The 18,992-nt window shown below is 40.9% G+C and overlaps 1 protein-coding gene across 2 annotated transcripts in view; it reads right to left on the reverse strand.

Moving 5' to 3' along the window:
* Positions 1-10,734: 10,734 nt before the first annotated feature.
* The window catches only part of CWC22 (CWC22 spliceosome associated protein homolog), a 49,965-nt gene continuing 41,707 nt past the window's right edge, over positions 10,735-18,992 (reverse strand). For both annotated transcript variants that reach the window (XM_081938890.1, XM_081938889.1), the window contains exons 18-20: positions 18,816-18,917; positions 17,821-18,011; positions 10,735-11,617 (exon numbers count right to left, since the gene is read on the reverse strand). In XM_081938890.1, the coding sequence (XP_081795016.1) occupies positions 11,088-11,617; positions 17,821-18,011; positions 18,816-18,917 (823 nt within the window). In that variant the 3' untranslated portion in view covers positions 10,735-11,087. The remainder of the gene's footprint in view (positions 11,618-17,820; positions 18,012-18,815; positions 18,918-18,992) is intronic.

Raw genomic sequence — 18,992 nt, forward strand, 5'->3', positions numbered from 1 at the left:
AGTTGTGCTACTGAGGTTGGTTCGCCGCCATCGCTAGCACCAGAAGGCTTCTGTTTGCAAATTCGGTGTAATTCCTTGGATTCCGAGTGAGCTTGAGCCTTTCATTTCCGCCAGGCGCATTTTATCACCAATTGCTACCATGGCCGATGTTTCTAATTCCGGGGGCAGCGAAGGTACTCCCAATTCCCCCCCCCGCTGCAATCGGATCTCGCGGGGCCCAGTCTTAGGGCCAGTAGATCCACCACCAGACCGACCGCTAAGGCCCCTAGAAGCAGGGCGCGCGCACCATCTGCACTCCCAGACAGGGCCTCAAAGCACAAGGAGACAGTCAAGCCTTCAACCTCTACCATCGGGTCTGCCCCTAGGTCACCTCCTAGGCTTGTGGCTGAGCACCATTCTCCTGGCTGGAGCTCCGGGCCATCCGCCTCGCCCTCCGGGACTTTCGAGACCTGGTGACGGTCAGCCACGTGTTGGTGCTCATGGACAATGTGGCTTCCAAGGTGCATGTCAACCGCCAGGGGGGCACCAGATCCTGGCCCTTGATGCTGGAAGCAGAACGTCTTTCGGGCACAGCCAATGTGCAGGCGGACAGGCTGAGCAGAACCATGGTAGACCAGACGGAGTGGCAACTCCACCCGACTCTGTTCCAGGAACTGACACACCAGTTCGGGGGACCTCAGGTGGATCTCTTTGCTCAGCCACACAATATACAACTGGACAGATTCTTCACCAGGTACTATGTTCTGGGAGCGGAGGGCACCGATGCTCTGCGCAGCCTTCCCGCCTCTTCCACTTGTACCACTCGTCATACAGAAGATTATGTTAGAGAGGGCGGAAGGTCTCCTGATAGCACCGATGCGGTCCAGACATCCATGGTACGCCGACCTGGTCCATCTCTCAGTATCCCGCCCATGGAGAATACCAGACGGCCGGAGAGCGCTCGTGCAGGGGGTTCTCACCCACCCGAACCCTCAGCCACTACAATTAGCTGTGTGGCACGTGAGCGGTCGATCCTGAAGCGTCAACATTTTTCGGACAAAGTCATCACCACTTTACAAGCTGCCCGCCGTCCATCCACGACCCGTATTTATGAAGCCACCTGGCAGGCCTTCTGTCGATGGTGCCGGACGGTATCCGTGGACCCATTCAAATCTTCCACACCGCAGGTCTTAGATTTCCTACAATCGGGCCTGGACAAGGGACTAACGCCCAGCACCCTACGCAGGCAGATTGCGGCGCCTGCTACGGTGATAGGAGGCGCCCATGGACAATCCCTCGCTCACCATCCAAGGGTCCATTCCTTTCTCAAGGGCGCTTCCAACCTCAAACCGCCGGTAGTCCACCGCTACCCTGCCTGGGATTTGCCCCTCATGCTCGCGGCTCTCACGGCGGAACCTTTCGAGCCCATTCGTACCATTGGACTTAGATTGTTGACCCTCAAAACCATCTTTTTGGTGGCGATTACATCTGCTCGTAGGGTCTCGGAACTGGCCGCACTTTCAGTGCGCGAAGACCTCTGTATATTTCATCCCAACAGGGTCATCTTGCGATTGGATCCGTCCTTCCTGCCGAAAGTCAACTCCCTGTTCCACAGGGCCCAAGAACTTATCCTTCCAGACTTCTGTCCCAATCTGTCGCATCCCCGAGAACGGAAGTGGCATCATCTGGATGTCCGCAGAGTCCTCCACCACTATGTGAAGCGCACGGCGACCTTCAGGAGGTCAGAGGCACTCTTTGTGTCTTTTCAACCGTCATCTATGGGGCAGAAGGTATCTTCACACACCATTGGATGCTGGCTGAAAGCGTGCATTGCCCTCGCTTGTGAGTCCCAATCTCGACCCCGCCCAGGCGCATCACTCCCCATTCTACCAGGAGTGCGGCCACCACGGCGGCATGGGCAACTCAGGCCTCGGTGGAAGACATTTGCAGGGCGGCGACCTGGTCATCCCCGTCGCCCTTCATTCGCCATTACAAAGTGGACAAATACGCTTTGGCAGAGGCATCCTTTGGACAGCACGTCTTAGAGAGGGTTATTGCATCCACGACCCTCGACCAACCGGCGCCCCGCCCTTAAGACCTATTGCTTTGGCATGTCCCATGCTTGGATTCCCCAAGCAGCGCACAGGAGAACGACCGTTGACTTACCTGAATAGTCCTTCTATGTGTGCTGCAAGGGGAATCCAAACCCACCCTCGGCTTCGGCTAGTCCGGGCGTTGACACTGACTCCATAATCGCGCCCACACGCACGCAAGGCGTCTACATACCTACCTACCTTTCACGTGTCTTCATGACTTCTCTTGGACCGGCTGAGCCTTCGTACAAAACTGAACCATCCAGTCAGAGGAGGTGTGGTCATCAATTACATAACTCATTCTCTAGGCTAATGGACAAAGTTAACCCATGCTTGGATTCCCCTCGCAGCGCACATAGAAGGACCGTTCAGGTAAGTCAACGGTCGTTATCAATGTTGTTATAGACTGTTTTGAATATTAGAACTATTTTGGAAAAGAAGCATATACATATTTTAAATAAATAAGGGCTATTTATACTTTTTTTTCTTTCAAGGAATTGTTCAAGATATTTCAAAGTCCATGAAATTAAACATTTATCTGCTTTCTGCCTAGAGTAAGAAGATTTTTTTCCAACTTCTAATACTATAGTTATTCTTTTATACAAAAGAGCAAAGATCTTTGAGGATAGTAATTAGTTTTGCGAATACCCTTTTAAGTTAAGTCAGGGGACTGTTAAATAAGACACGGAGTGGAACACAATCAAGTTGAATTGAAATTAAACTAGCCAGATAAATATTTAAGCTGTCTAGAAGATGTGCTTCTAAGTGGCAGAAAAACACTATGCTATTTTTTGTTGATAACTCTAAAACAGAAAAGAAAGGCACTTTAGCACTGATTGGATAACACTTCCATTGTACTTCAATCTGTGCTCTTGGAAAACTAGTTTTACTTAATAGGATGAACAATCAATTCACATGCTGTTACAGTTCCATTAATAACAAGACATGAAAGTCCCTCTTGTTTAATAGTCCATGTGAAAATGATTGATCTTTGATCTGTTCCCAATGAGACACAGTGATCACAATCATGTTTCCCCAATACCTAAATATTCTGAATGCAGAAGTAAAGAGGGGTGGGAGCACTTAGTTATAAAGGATGCTGACAGCCTTGCCCAAATCATAACATTTTCGGCCTTTTACCCACTAACAATTTATCAAATCAAACCTTTATTGTCAATGCACAACACGTGAACAATGAAATTGAATCTATTATTTTATTAACTTGACCAATGAAGTTGGTCTCATTTTGGGCTCAGCCCATGATTTATGTTGCCTTCCATTGTCATTTTGAGTATTGGAATAAGACCAATTTCCCAGTTACAGTAATCTGACTCTGGCTTTTAAGGTGTGTAACATTTAGAATGTGTTGACACCCATTACCATGGAGAAGAGGTTAAGTGTATTTTAGACATACTGTATGTTGGGCAATTCGGACATCCTTTCCATCTGTTCATGGGCCAGCCCCATTTGCAACTATTTCTCATCCAAATCTGTTCTCTCAGTTACTCCTGATCTCTGATTCCCCTTTATAGTGGCATCGTCCCACTTCCTATTTTTGATTTAGGTTCTTCTTCAAATTTCCAACAAAGAGCAGGAAAGAGCACAGCTCTACTAATTTTATTTAGGAAAGAAGAGAAGATTGGGCACATCAGAACACAACATAACTCTATAACACAGCATCATGGTGGATGCAGTGGTCCAAGTGACCATAAGTGCAGCATTCTAAGAATAACGAGGGACGGGTGAGATTCTACTGGTTCGGATCTGTTCAGGCAAACCAATAGCTCCCACTATCAGTTGGAGCGAATAGGTTTGATCCGACTTTCAGCTGGACCTGCCTGCCTGTCTCTGCCCCTGCACTATACTCACTTATGTCCCCTTTTCTGGCGCCCAGCTGATAGGCACGGCAGAGCGGATTGTCGTGCCTCAGCTGTTTAGCACCGGGGCTGCAGTAGAAGGTAAGTTTTCAAATGCACTGCGCACATGCAAAGCACACAGAGTGCACACTCAGCGAACCAATTGTTACCCCAGTTGAATCCCACCACTGATGAGGGGTGTGGGACTGATTGATCATGTAGAATCTACTTGCTAGAGCAGAGATGCAAAACAGCACAATTGAATTTTGGCCCCTCGGCCATTAGCACAGCATCTAGCATTGCCAAAACCAGAATGGGGATAGGCAAAATGGGGCCTTCATTACCCCCAAGAGTGACACAAGTAGGTAGTTGTAAATGGCTGCTAGGACTGCAGCTGTATAATATGGATCCTGTGAGTATTGTCAGTTGTAGCGTTCATGCATAATCCTCAAAAATTATACAAGTGACATAATCCATTTTATATTTTTTGAAAGCTACGTAAGACCTTACAGTTGCAGAAGCAACAGGGGGAAAATTAATTCTTCCAAGGGTGACAGAACAAGCAACACACACAGCTGGCAAAACTTGAATGCCTTTTGTGGTTTAAATTGACTTTTGGAGCAGAAGAGGATTAGCACACTCGAAAGAGCGCTATTCCTATTTTTAAAATACGGATCTAGCACTTTTCCAGAAAAGTGTTGGATCCATGTTTGAAAAATAGGAATAGCACTCTTTTCAAAGAGTATTGAACTTCTTTCTAGGATGACCTGGTGTAAAATCTGATAAGCATTTTGGAAAACTCTGGCCAAGCACTAGATTCTAACATCTCCACAAAAATCTGATGTGTAATCTCTTTTTCCAAATGGCCATTCTGGGCAGTGCTTCCCCTCTGTTCTGAAAATAGCTTTTGGCTTTGGAGGGAAGGATTCTTAATCTTTTCTTAAACTCAGATCCAGAACTGAGGCAAGCAGGCCTCATCAGTCCATCCAATACAAAAGTGGATTGCTGCTCACACAATAGCAGAATTCTTCTTACATCCTTCACCTACTGTATATGTATTTTCTTTTCATGATCCTGTAGTCCCTTAATTCAGGGTAGAGTTGGGGCAACTGGATGGAGCTGAGGGTTTACTCCTTCTTGACTCCTACATGGAGTTCACAGCAGATTTTTTTTCTTTGCGCCAAGAGAGAAACATCTGCCGCTAGGATTGAACTCTCAATCTTCCCAATGGCAGGTGAGCAATCTTCACCACTAAGCCACCATGCCACAAATCCTTCATCTATCATATGCATCCCAAAACCCACTCTAGAGAATTTTCATGTCTTCAAAATGTATCTAGTGGCTAGATAGATAGGAAGAATTGTGAATATTTCTAGCTGTACTTTTAATTCCACTACAGTATGTAAGATTGGGCAGAACACTCAATTTATAGGATACCTGAGTCCTTTAGTGATGTTCACATTAGCAAATGGTAAATGATATTGGGGGGAAAGAATAAATAGCCTCTCCCATTTTACCTTGTAGATTTAACTGATTGAGCCTTTAAGCCAGAGAAGTAATAAAGGTGAGCATATAAGCCAGATGTGTTCTTTCAACCACTAAGTAGCAATCATACTTTCAATTTATCCGGGATTCATGGACAAAGATTTCCATAGCATCAGCAGGCTTAGCAGTCCCCATTTTAAAAATTAGGTCTTGAAGAAGTGAGAAATTGATTTTGAAAGTCCCAACTGGAGTTAAAATTGGCATTCATCTTGTTCTCCAGAAAGGCAATTTCATAACAATTTTATAAATTAACAGTGATTGTGCAGCTGTCCTTGGAAACGGTCAATTCAGCTAAGGCAGAACATACCATAACTTCAAAGACTTCTCTTTTCCTATGTGCCTGTTCCATGTGTATTTATGTATGTCTGTGTATATATATATATAATCTAAGCATTGCATTTATGGAAATAAGATTTGCTATAAATAGTATAGAACCAGACTATTTAGATTATACAGGCAAGCAGAATGAAGTAACCTCTAGTTATAATTTTCTGTCCTTTATATGCAAACCAATAATTTCCCTCTGCCACATTTATAATCAAGAAAGGGAGATTGGAGAATGTGGCATACACTGCCATGGGTGTATTGAAGGCTAAGACCCCTCTTGAAGTTTGCATTCACCTCGAATTATCTTACTATAATATTATTCTTGGACAAGATATAAAAATAGAGTAATGTAGGAGAAAGTCTCTGAAAGTCATATATATATATATATATATGACTTTCAGAGATATATTTAATATATATATTGTTCAAAAAGCCAGTGCTATAAAGCATTAAAAAAAACTATATACTTTACATATGCATGGAGTTAACCCTAACGCACGCTAAGGATGTACAAAATTGCTGCCTTTACGCAATTCTTCTTGGTTCTCTGACCAGTAAGAATAGACCTGGTGGCACAGCGATTAGAATGCAGTATTGCAGGCTAACTCTTGCCACAGCTAGGAGTTCGATTCTGTTAGGGCTCAAGGTTGACTCAGCCTTCCATACTTCCGAGGTTGGTAAAATGAGGGTCCAGGTTGTTCGGGAAAATATGCTGACATTGTAAACAACTCAGAGAGTGCAGTAAAGCACTATGAGGGTTATACCAGTCTAAATGTTATTGCTGGTAATTCCTTAATTTAGTTAACCTGAACTCTCATATTATAGGAATCTGTATTTATCAGATTTCCTTGATATAAAATAGAATACCAATATCCTACACTCTTAAATATGAAGGGTATCTACATAATATTCCAACTCTTTTGAGATAGAAATGAAGTTGGGGAACTCTACAGCTCATAAATGTCCACTATTTGTTTTTACCTATATACACTATATATTTGTACAATATAAGAGTAATTATCCATTCACATAATACAAAATCTAAAAAAAATATTCCTCGTGTTCTGTTCTTTTGCTTACATCAAGGCATTCAGAAACAAAAATAACCATACTAATCCATAAGGCAAAATAATCAAAATCCATAGTTGGGCCTTTTTAGAGCTATGTTTAGACGAGGATATGAAGAAATGTTTAATTCCATTTGAATATTTCATTGGAGGAAAAAAAACCCCACAGAGAATAAAGGGACATCAATCTAAATAATAGTTTACAGTAAACAGATGGTTTACAGTCAGGTGCAAGGTTATATTCACTTGGCCAGACTAAACCCACTTCCAGGCATCCTATTTAGAGTATTTATATTAACCGCAGCTGACATACAGTTGAACATAATTCATGGCATTTGGGCATAGTCACTCATATTGAAATAGTTGGTGGGAGGTAAGGTAATTCAACCTTTGGCACGCAAGAAAAAGGTAAATGGAAGTTAGTCTGATGAGATGAGAATCTGGCCAATTATTAATTTTGTATTGGAAAGTTGGTTTCCATATTCATTTTTAAAAGATTAAATATACTGCGCCATAAATGGACTGCAAATGGTTATAAAATATCATGCAGTACTAACATCTTTTCATGGATCAATTTTGTTTCTCCTAAATGTATAAAGAGATTCTCAGTCATCCAGGTCATGGTTATCCCAAAGGTGCTTTTTCAAAAGGCAACTGGACTTTGTTTTTCATTGAAGATACTTCGCTTCTCAACCAAGGAACGTCTTCAGCACTGAGCTATATACTCTGTTTGGGTTTGAATTCTGCTTGACTAGAGGTTTGTAACCCAAAATCTTTGATACGACGTATTAGAAAAACTCAGCCAATTGTAGTTTGTTAAACAAACTATACTTAGTAGAATGCAGGTCCTGCTGAGAGTTTTCTCAATTTGTGGCAAGCATAAAAATCAATTCAATCAAGTATATGAAGGTAGTAGCCTCTTTATCTATTCTGGCAACAAAGCTGTGAATGGGTTCTTGTCTGCTAATAGACAAGAAATACTTTAATCTGTCATGATTAAAGACAACTGCTATAGGAGTGGAGCAGAACAAAAATCTGAAATGTAGAGACCTGGAGACGTAAAAAAGGAAATGTAGTGACAAATCACTGCATTAACTAACCAAAGCTTATCTAAGGTAAAATCCCTACCATCCTTTTAATTAAATGAATATAATTAGATTTAGAAAAGAACTGTACTGAGAAAACTTTTTTTAAAAACAATTTAAAATATGGCATTGCAAAATGAGTTAAATATAATGGAGACCAAATATTAGAATTTCTCAAGCAAAAATCAGCAGTTGTTTAAAGCATTTTTAGTCTGAAGTTTGTGGAAATATTTTGCTTTGGAGGTCTTCAGGGGCAAGAATGTTCTGCATTTCAAATGGAAAGTTAGTAATTCCAGAAGAATCGTACTTTCCTTAATGTGGATTGCTAGAGTTTCAGAGAAAAGTTGGGAGATGCGCAAGTTGCAAACCAGGAAAAAATGTGTTCCAGAGTTGCAACTCCATTAGCTCATGGATTAAAATCCCTCATTAGTCATTTATAAAGTACAGAACATATCTTTTAAAATTGACTCTTAATTTTAATAAATATTAAAGGAATAGTAAAAAGCCTAATCATTTTGAATTAAACAATATTAGAGAGAAATCCAATTTAAAAATAAAATAAAATAAGGGGCAGAGAAAATAGGAAATATTTTTAATGCAGTGACAAATACATTACGTTTGGATTGCTTCTTCAAGAGACTCCTGCAAAATATTGAAAAAACAAGTTTCCAAAATAGATATGTATGTGAATTTAAGACAAAAACCTGAGCAGGTTGAACAGCACAGAGACTGCTAAAGTTGTCAAATCTTGGATCTTTGTCTGTATCTTGAATTGATTTGTGTGACATTTGTTCCAGTTTCAAAAAAGACAGCTGAGTCAGTTTGTGGCAACAAAATCAAGACGCTCTGAAATAGTGCGAAGACAAATGGCTGGAACCCAAATGTGTTTCCTTGTTGTGATTGTGTGTGAAATACAAAATGTGTTTTGATTTGAGCCTATTCAAAATTTGAGCCAAATTTAAAAGGGTTGGAATTGTGCTTTGACCTGACAAGAGTAAAATATTAATATGTATGATCTGAACTTTGCACAACTAATTTGATAAATAAATAAATGAAATAGACTTCCATACAGAGTGAGATATGTGAGAAATTCCCACTGTGAAAGAGTAGGCAGAAGAAACCATGTTTACCCATTTTCTCAATCATCTTTCATGTTCGTTTCACAGCTTTTTCCAGCTCCGTGCTTGCTTTCAATAAATGACGTTGGCCTGGTCTTGGGAGAGATTCCACATCTGGAAAGTGAATCTGCAAGTATCCCACTTGGGAATAGAGAAAAGGAGGTAGGGGCAAAATTCCTAACTCTTTTTTCATGCAGATCTTTGTTCATAACACAATTCAGTGGCTTTGAAAGAATGAAAACAACTCAAAAGCTTAGAAAGAAAAGGAAACAAAAATTTGACAAGCACAAATTTGTATTTACTGTTGACATATGTTTTATAGTCATCTATTTCATATGTAGCTTTTTGTTGTGTTATCCTCAATGATATTTAAATTACACAGAAAGAGACTAGCAGTACCTTTTCCAAGTTGTATTAAAAGGCAAAAGTTTTTGTGAGCTGTAGTTCACCTCATCGGATGCATAGACGGCATTCTGAATCTAACAAAATGATCTGCAACTCAAAAACATCTGTCTTGTAATAAAAAAATGGAAGAGATGCTACTAAATTCCTATAGACTATCCAGGCTCTGTTCCTACAGTGCCCTAAAGTATATAGTTCAACCACATGTTCCTTTACTAAGGGGTATTCATGGAAATTATTAAAGAGTAGCATTATTTACATGCCTAATTGAAAGCAGGTTTTGCATTGCTTTTTTATATTTTGAAATTGATTCAACAGGTAACTCTCATAAGCATTTTAAAACAATTTATGATACAGACATTTGAGGACAGCACTGCTCACATCAGATTCTGAATAGCAATAATTTTAAAATACCAAATATAGTTCTTACCAGAATTATATATTTTTCAGAAGTGAAAAAATACACATCCCCTGACTAGGTTTTTAAAGAAATAATCTTTTATGATTAAATCATCAAAGCAACATCCAGCAATGATGAATGAATTTTTATTCAACTTCAGCTTTTATAATGACTTCAGTTAACAAAGAGGGAAATTTAACATATTGATTCTTTAGCTTTAGATTTTCAAATTCTAAACAGAAGCATAACTTCTGTTTAGAATTTACAACAAAATTTTATAAATTTAGTATTTACTAAATTTACAGCCACAAGATCAACTTATTGCTGTTGTTTATTCACAACTGCTTTCCATCTAGAGCAGGGGTGTCAAACTCGATTTCATTGAGGGCCACATCAGCATTGTGTTGGGCTTGGCCAGAGGGCCACATCAGGTTGTGTTTGATCTTAGGGGCTTGGGTGGGCTTGGCCAGCTCACTCATGTCGAGTGCGCCTGTGGTGGCCCAAGTGCTCTGCCAGTGAAAACAGAATGCACCCCTTCCGAGCTCAGGGCTAGGGCAGCTCTGTGGGCCAGATCTAAGCACCCTGCAGGCTGGATCTGGCCCGTAGGCCTTGAGTTTGACACCCCTAATCTAGAGTATATGGTTAATCAGCCTTATCAACATATGGCATGTTATTATGTCATTTGGGTCAAAAAGTCAAGGATCATGCTTGTTCAGAGTATATAGGGCATTGAATGTGACCAATATACCATGATAGATATTGGCAAAGCTTTCATTTCCAAACACTGATCTATTTTTAATTGTCGAATTTAAAAGACTGCCCTTTTAGTCTGCAATTCACACACAAAAAAACCCCACAAATGTTATTTCTGAAATGAAACTTTAATATATGCTGAAATCTAAAATTCAAAAATGACAAGGAAGGAATGTTTAGCATTTCCAGAAAACACAAATAAAATTTAAAGAATAAATATTTACAGCATACTATTATGCCAGTGAAAGCAATGTTTAACTGTTTTACTGGGCTTTGACTCCTCCTGGATTCCAAGTCTTTTAAGCAGCAGTTTAGCGGAAAGCTCCAACAATTAACAGTGATTCGAAGAGTCATTACTGTCTGGAAGTATTTTTGTACAAAGGGTTTCTCTTTTAAAAAATGTTTAGCAAGTTGTAAAAAGACAGTTCAAATGGCAAGGCGGTATTGAAAACTCTTCTTGATTCATTTGTGCCTGGATGGGGAAGCATTTCTGTGCCTTCTCCTGCTTTCGTCTTTCCTTATCTCTTTAAATTGGTTTGAATATTGGCTGTTTTCCTCAAACTCTCTGGGACTGGAATAATGGTGAGGCCTCTCTCTGGACTTAGATCTGTCCTTCTTCTCTCTGTGGAGCTTGCTGTCCCTCTTATGGTACCTGTCCCTCTCTTCATCCCTCTCTTCATCAGAAAAAGAAGGTCTTCCTTCTTTTCTCTTTTTAGAATGGCTGGTTTTACTGTCTGAAAGTACATTTTTTTCTCGGTTCCTCTCCTTTCCACTCCGGGAATTATTTCTATCACTGGAATAATCTCTCTCATAAGATGCTTCGTCTTTTCTACTGGAGCTTTTGTCAGCATTCCTCTCTGAGTTTCTTGCAGCACCATTTTCCCTCTCGGGCCACCTCCATTCCTTTTCCTTTTCAAGTTTCTTCTTCTTATTCCCTTGTTTTCTTTGGGTACCTTTATCCGCATTTTTCTTCTTTTGAGACTTTTTCTTATCTGAAAGAAAAAAAACCCAAAGGCTTTTACTCTTAAGATTAAAATTTTAATTTGTCAAACCACAGTATTCAAAACTCCCAAGATGGGATATGTAAGGCATGCCTGATTAATTACGCTAAAGAAATGGAGAATAATACTGGAGAGAGAGATGTGATATCTCACCGACATAACTTGAAATGTTTCTGCTCACCTTGGGAGGCCATATGAGCCATTTCATGGCATGAATTATTATCAGAAGCTTTTCTGTTTACTTCCCAGGAAATGCACACCATCTGCATTTCTCTCAGAAATGCCAACTTTCATTTCGTTATTATTGATTTTGAAATTTGACATTTGTGTGTGTAAAATTCACAGATTAGGAAATATGACCAATGGACCCCAACATCTATAACACCAGTCAATTCAATTAAATTTTTGCCATTTTAGTACCTTCCGTGTTTTGATTTTCTGCCAAAATGCAGATATGCGAAACAACAACAACAACCTATTTAACATGAACAACAAATAATCCTGTCATACCTTCCAAATTTTGTTGTTTCCAGTCTCCGGCCCAACTACATGGCTTTACATCCATAGCTTAAGACAACTATTTAATGCAAGTGGCCTTTTACCCAGGAACATCTACATATAAAACATATATATGCTGCAGGGTGCTGTAAATCTATTTTTTTTCTGCAAAAGATGAACACTGTTACACTATAAACAATGTTTTATATGAAAGCTAGAAAGCCTACCAGGCAATTTGACATTCCCATTCAGTGAGAAAAGCATGCTTGTATATTAAAAGAATAGTGAATGCATGGAGCTCTTTTTAAATACTAACTAGCTGATAACCCAATGTTGCCCAGGTATTTATTTATTGGGGGAGGGGGGGAATGTCCAGACCAAATATAATTTCTAATGTTGGATTTACCTCCTTACCAGAGGAAGCTCCCTTGTGGAGTATTATGAAGCAATTACCATGGCAATTCCACTGTGCTGCACAGTAGAAGCCATTTTACGGCAGTCCGATAGAAGCCATTTTAAGGCACAACACCTGTATCTTAACAGACCCCCCCCCCCGCCAGGGGTATAAGAGGTCTTACCCCCACAATATTTTTTCCAGAGTGTAAGTCATCTGCGAACCAAGTTTGGTTGAAATTGCTCGAGGCATTCCAGTTATGCTGGAACACACACACACACACACACACACACACACACACAGTACTAATATTAATACAGATGTACAAGTTCTAAACTGAGTTTAAAAATGAGATATACAAGTCCTTGGTTCACAATGGCAATTGGGATCAGGACTGCCATTGCTAAGTGAGGGGTGCAACTTCATGTAACCATATCACTTAGCACCAACGATCCCAGCAGTCCCTTTGGCCATTGTAGTCCCAAGATGCAGGAATTGTTAACTGGGAACAGCAGGAGCCCCAGGTAAGGAGGGCAGAGTGCCCTAGGGTGGTACAGGAGAAAGAGGGGGCTGGGAGAGATTCTGGGAGGCCTGGTGCAGGTCATGTTAGAATGGTGGCTGGGAGAAAGAGGGTGCTGGGCAACTGAAGGCAACTGAGACCAGAGAAGCATGGGCGCACAAGTAAAGGACAGGCGGAGGAAGCATGGGAGGTTGAGGGAAGCAGGCAATGGTGCCGCCAGAGTGTAGAGAGCCTGGGGGAAGTAGGGAGCAGCTTGGGCAAACAAAGGAGGCCAGGTGAATTAAAAGATCGGTCGTCCTTGACCCACTATTCATTCAGTGACTGTTCAAAGTTAAAGCAGCTCTCAATGAATGGCGGTTATGAACAATCCTTGGAGGTTCAGACACCCCAGAACTTCCTCAGTCATGTGATCGTGATCTGGGTACTTGGCAACCTTCACTTGGCAGGGAAAGCTGCAAGTTGCTGGGCTAAGTCTCCCTCATGCACCCTCTCTGAACCCTTGCCACAACCCCCAAGTGCACTCCCTTGCACCTTTTCCCTTATGCACCCTTCCAGACCTGTGCACCTGCTGATGCAATCCTCCCTGACGTATGCTTCTTTCACCACCACCACCCATACACCCTCTCCAACCTGCACTGTGCCCTCCCTTACACCCACATACATTCTTCCTGACCTGGGCTGCTTGTGCAACCCTCGTATCCTCATGTACAGTCCCTGACCCATGCTATGTCACATGCACTTTCTCCATGACCTGCACCATTCCCTCACATACATCTTCACTGTCCCTGACCCATATCATGCCTCTTGCATAGTTCTTCACACCCCTGCTCCCTTTACAACCCATGCCCTTTTGCATACTCTCTCATAGCCTCCCTGACCTGCACTGCATCTCTTGTGCATCTTCCATGTCTTCCCATGTCCAGTGCCATGCCTCTCCCCACAGAGTTTGGTCATGGGAAACTAGCAGGAAGTTACCTAGTTTACAACTAGGTATTTGGGTAACAGCGGGAACAGGGATTGCTATTATAAATTGAGGACTATCTGTATTTTTGTCCTTAACCTCATTCATATAGCTAATTTGCTTGAAAGGCTCTTTCAGTGCAGAAAGTCATGCTGGGCTATCAGCTGCTCCCACAATTAACTGCAGATATGCTCCATGTAATCGAATGTGACAAAGATCTTGGGAGATGAAGCAAAGAAATGCTGCCTAGGGAATGATCAGATAAGAGACAGCATAGCCTGCAGTTGCATAGTGGGCAAGACAACAGGCTCAGAAGAGACCCTTCCTAGTTTCTCGGGTGATAAAGATGGGGGGTGGGATAATATTTTCAAACTTGGAAGAGTCTATCAATGTAGCTTTACAATAAAATAAAACTAGTTCATCTAGTTGTGATTCTATCTGGTTTACCAGGCAAGCTCGACTCTCCCTACTCTACTCTCAATCTTACACAGAGCCAAACTAAAGCCCAGCCTCAGGACATTACATCACAGAACTCAGGAGGTTACAACACAAAGGCTCAGGATGTTACAACCTACCCCAGGAGGTTGCAGCACAGGACTCAGGGTATCACTACAGTAGAGCTCAGGATGTCATCACACAGCCCATTATCCAGGTCATTACAACACAAAAGAACAATAGGCACACAGCCAGTACCTCAGCCACACAGGATGTTACGAAACAGCCGACTAACCTGCAAACATCAACTCCATCAACTAATCAAGATGTTACAACACAGCCAACCAATCCGCTTACAGCAACAAGGCCAGCACTCCACACACCCCCACCAATATTTATAGAGGGACGGCAGCTCCGATCACGCTTTCCTCGCACAGGCACAAGGCCGAAGGCACCAGCCTGAAGATGACGAGTAGGACCTCGTTGAAACGTCGCCAAGATACTCTCAATCTTACACGGGAAAAGACCCGAATACGCCAAAACCTGTAAATACACACACACACACATTTTCGTAGATTTTCACGGGTATAGGTATGCAGGTCTTGGTGTATTCGGGTCTTTTCCTGTGTAAGATTGACAGTATTTTGGCGATGTTTCGACGAGGTCACACTCGTCATCTTTAGACTGGTGCCTTTGACTTCGTGCTTGTGTGAGCAAAGCGTGATCGGAGCTGCCGTTTTTCTATAAATATAGGTGTGTGTGTGTGGAATGTTGGCTTTGTTGCTTTAAACGGATTGGTTGGCTGTGTTGTCACATCCTGATTGGTTACTGGAATTGATGTTTAGTGAGGGTGAAACCCAATGGCTCCCTAGGACACACCTTCTACCAGGAAAAAACAACAACACACCAACCGCTACTTAAACGCACAATCCTATCACCACCCTGCACAGATCAACTCCATAGCCAAGACCCTCATCTCCAGAACTAAACGCCCAGCTGACAAAAACCACCTGAAAACTGAATTACACACCCTCACAAACATATTAATTTCTAACGGATTCCAAAAAACCACAATTACTAATCTAATCCAAAGGGAGACACCCCCCAAGAACAGACACACAGAACAGGACAATGGCATCGCCCTCCTCCCTTACATCAAAGGCACCACAGATAAAATCAGCAAATTTCTCCACAAACAGAATATCAAGACAGCCTTTGGCACTGACCAAAAAATAGCCAACATCTTAAGAAACCCCAAAGACAAGATCCAGCTAGAAAACCAAGGAGTCTATGAAATACCATGCAAAATCTGCCCAGAAACATACTTTGGACAAACTAATAGGAGAATAAATGCACGCATTGCAGAACACAAGAACGCAGTCAGAAAAGAAGAAAAAACTTCCTCCCTTTTCCAGCACCTTAAAGCAACAGGACATGAATTTGATTTTGAAGGAACCAAATTACTCTCCAAAACTGAACACTTCAACAAGAGAATAATTATGGAAGCTATCGAAATAGAGAAACATCCCCACAACATGAATAAACATGATGATACCTCCCGCCTACCAGACATCTGGAAACCAGCCCTAGTCAATAAACGAGTCCCAGCCACAAAAACCAACACAGGACCCAGAACAACACAGGAAACCATCACCAATCACTCTTACCAAACAACAATTCCATCAACCAATCAAGATGTGACAACACAGCCAACCAATCCGTTTAAAGCAACAAAGCCAACATTCCACACACACACACACCTACCTATATTTATAGAAAAACGGCAGCTCCGATCATGCTTTGCTCACACATGCATAAAGCCAAAGGCACCAGCGTGAAGATGACGAGTGTGACCTCGTCGAAACGTTGCCAAGATACTGTCAATCTTACATGGGAAAAGACCCAAATACAACAAGACCAGCATACCTACACCCGTGAAAATCTACGAAAACACACACACACATACACACAAACTTGAAAAAAATAATAAATATAAAATGAAAATGTTCAAGTACCATGCTGTCGGGTAATAAATTTTAGCAAAGCAGGATAATATGTAATAAAATGTAAAATAGGCTGCATTGCACTGGGCTTCATTACATTAATCTAAGAATAACTATTAATATTTTTTACACAGCCTCATATGTACGCCAAAAACAACTGCGTATCGTATCTTTAATTAATAAGAAAGGCAAATAAAATAAAGCTTTTCTATTTTAGCAATGCCTGAGGGGCTTCACCATGGTGTTTTCATTGTGCATACTTTAGCAGATTCATATCTCAGCACAAAACAGCTTAAAATGTTGAATGTATTTGTTTTGAATAATACCCAAGTACGTTATTACTTTCGTGTATGAGAGAGTGTGTTTTTAAAGATGATGAAAAAGAAGTGAATTTCAGACTGCAATACATCTGCAATTGTGGGAACAAAATCAAGAGAATGGATCATATCAGAATTTTCCCTCCAGCTAACTATTTTAAAAAAATATAGTAAGGTTGTAATTCCAAAAATACTTACAGATAGCCCTCAGGTTATAATGGGAATTGGGATCAGAACTGCCTCACTAAGCAAAGTGGTCATGTCACATGACCTCATTGCTTAGTGATGGCAGTCCCAGTTACTGTCACTAACAGGGGACTTCAAAGGTTGTTAGGCAAGGATCTTATGGACTGCAATCTCCAACTGGCTTCCCCATTGACTCTGTTTGTGGGAAGCCAACAGGAACATTGGAAAACATGATCATTGGAAGACACTAAAATGGCTGGAAGTCAGAGAACTAGTCCTAAGTACCACTTGTTTAACACCATAGTTTCGACTGTCGTTGAAAAAGTGGTTCTAACTCAAGGACCACTTGTATTTTGGGTTGGGGATAAACTTGAATTGACTCAAAAGACCTATTGTAAATATGTGTAGATTCTAATACATGGGCAAATTAGCTACTTCATATTGTCACTGTCACATCAGTCTTCACTTTCCCCTCCCTGGTTTTTTTTTTTTAAGAAAAAGAATGTTTTTCCAAGACATTTTGCTTCCACATGCATTTCATACTTTAAAATTAAAAACCTGACATGTGAAAACTCATAATCCTTTAACCGATGTGAGGGTGATAGAACAGGCTTCAAAGAGGTAGTCCGGCTAATCTCATTCCATAGTTCCAGAATATTAAACCATTTTATAGCATAACATTTTTACCTAAACCCGTCTTGATGTTTCTTAAAAGATTTATATGCACCATCCATTACATTTTTAGTCAGGCAATTTATTACTCTGCAATGTTTGCAGATTTTAGACATCTAAAATTACCTCCAAGCAAAAAAAAAGGCAGTCTGCATGAACAAATGGCCCATTGCTAAAAGAAAGTGATGGATTGAAGACAGAGCTTTACCTGAGTCACTGCTGTCCGAACTGTCAGAAGTGGATTCACTCCCACTAGAGGATCCTGAGGTCTCACTGCTGCTGGAATCATCCTCCGAATCAGATGTACCCGATTCTGAAGATGAATCAGATGACTCCACATCTTGCTTCTGCGTCATTATTATTTTGGGTGCATTTTTCAGGTGTTCCCGTAGTTCATCGCTATTTTTAAAAAATTAACAAAATAGGAGATATATAAAAATAACTTAGTGTTTGTTGAGTTGTACTCTGTCTTGTATTTCTGAATGTAGCCTTATTTAAAAAATCTCGCTGAATTGATAAGGAATTACTTTACTGTCACTGTCAACTGAATTCCATCCAGAATTAAATTTCTTTTTGAGATGGTGGAGTCAATGCCAACATGCTATCTTCTCCTTAGGCTCATGTCTGGTGAGAATGCATCTCTACGTAATGCTGGTAACACAGAATTAGCAGTGTGGTTCTCTCCCCCCCCCCCCCTCTTGGTATTTTAGTTTTTGAGGACTTCAACACTTTGTCTTTACATTTTAGAGCCACATTAGTAGCGGCTCAGAATAAAACCTGCAGAAAATTGCAATTTCTCCCTGCTCCTAGTATGATATTGAGCACTGAAAAAAACGCAAGATAAACATAAGCAGCCTTCAATGATTAAAAAGTTGCCTGTATTAGTAAGAGGGTTTAAGCAGAACCAACACATGAAGACCAACATAAAATGTTGAATTGTCAGATTTGTCGCAGTATTGATCTCACAGAGTTGTGCACAGATGAGTTTCAAATTATAGGTCTTGCTTGTGCATTTGTCTCCCATGGATAGCCTGGAGACATCAGAGGCAAAGTTTGAATATATTTTCACTCCCTAACATTCAGTACATATGATCAGATCCAAAATCTATCTATATATCATCTTATCCTATTATGTGACAGATTCACAGGAGCTATTTAAATATGCATGTACATATATAAATTAAAATGTTGTTTTTTCCTTACGTCAGTCCTCCAAGGCCAATTGAAGTGAAAAAATTGATTGCAAATCTAGTATTTCTTGGATTATCTCGTGGTAATAATCCTTCAAAGAATGGTAGCAGGGTTCTGTTGAAAACCAAACATAGCAATCATTCCTAAGATCAAGAATTTCAAATGCTGCACACAAAGTATTTTGATCCC

This window comes from Natrix helvetica (assembly GCF_964273705.1).
Source record: "Natrix helvetica genome assembly, chromosome: 1".
NCBI classification, from domain to species: Eukaryota; Metazoa; Chordata; class Lepidosauria; order Squamata; family Natricidae; genus Natrix; species Natrix helvetica.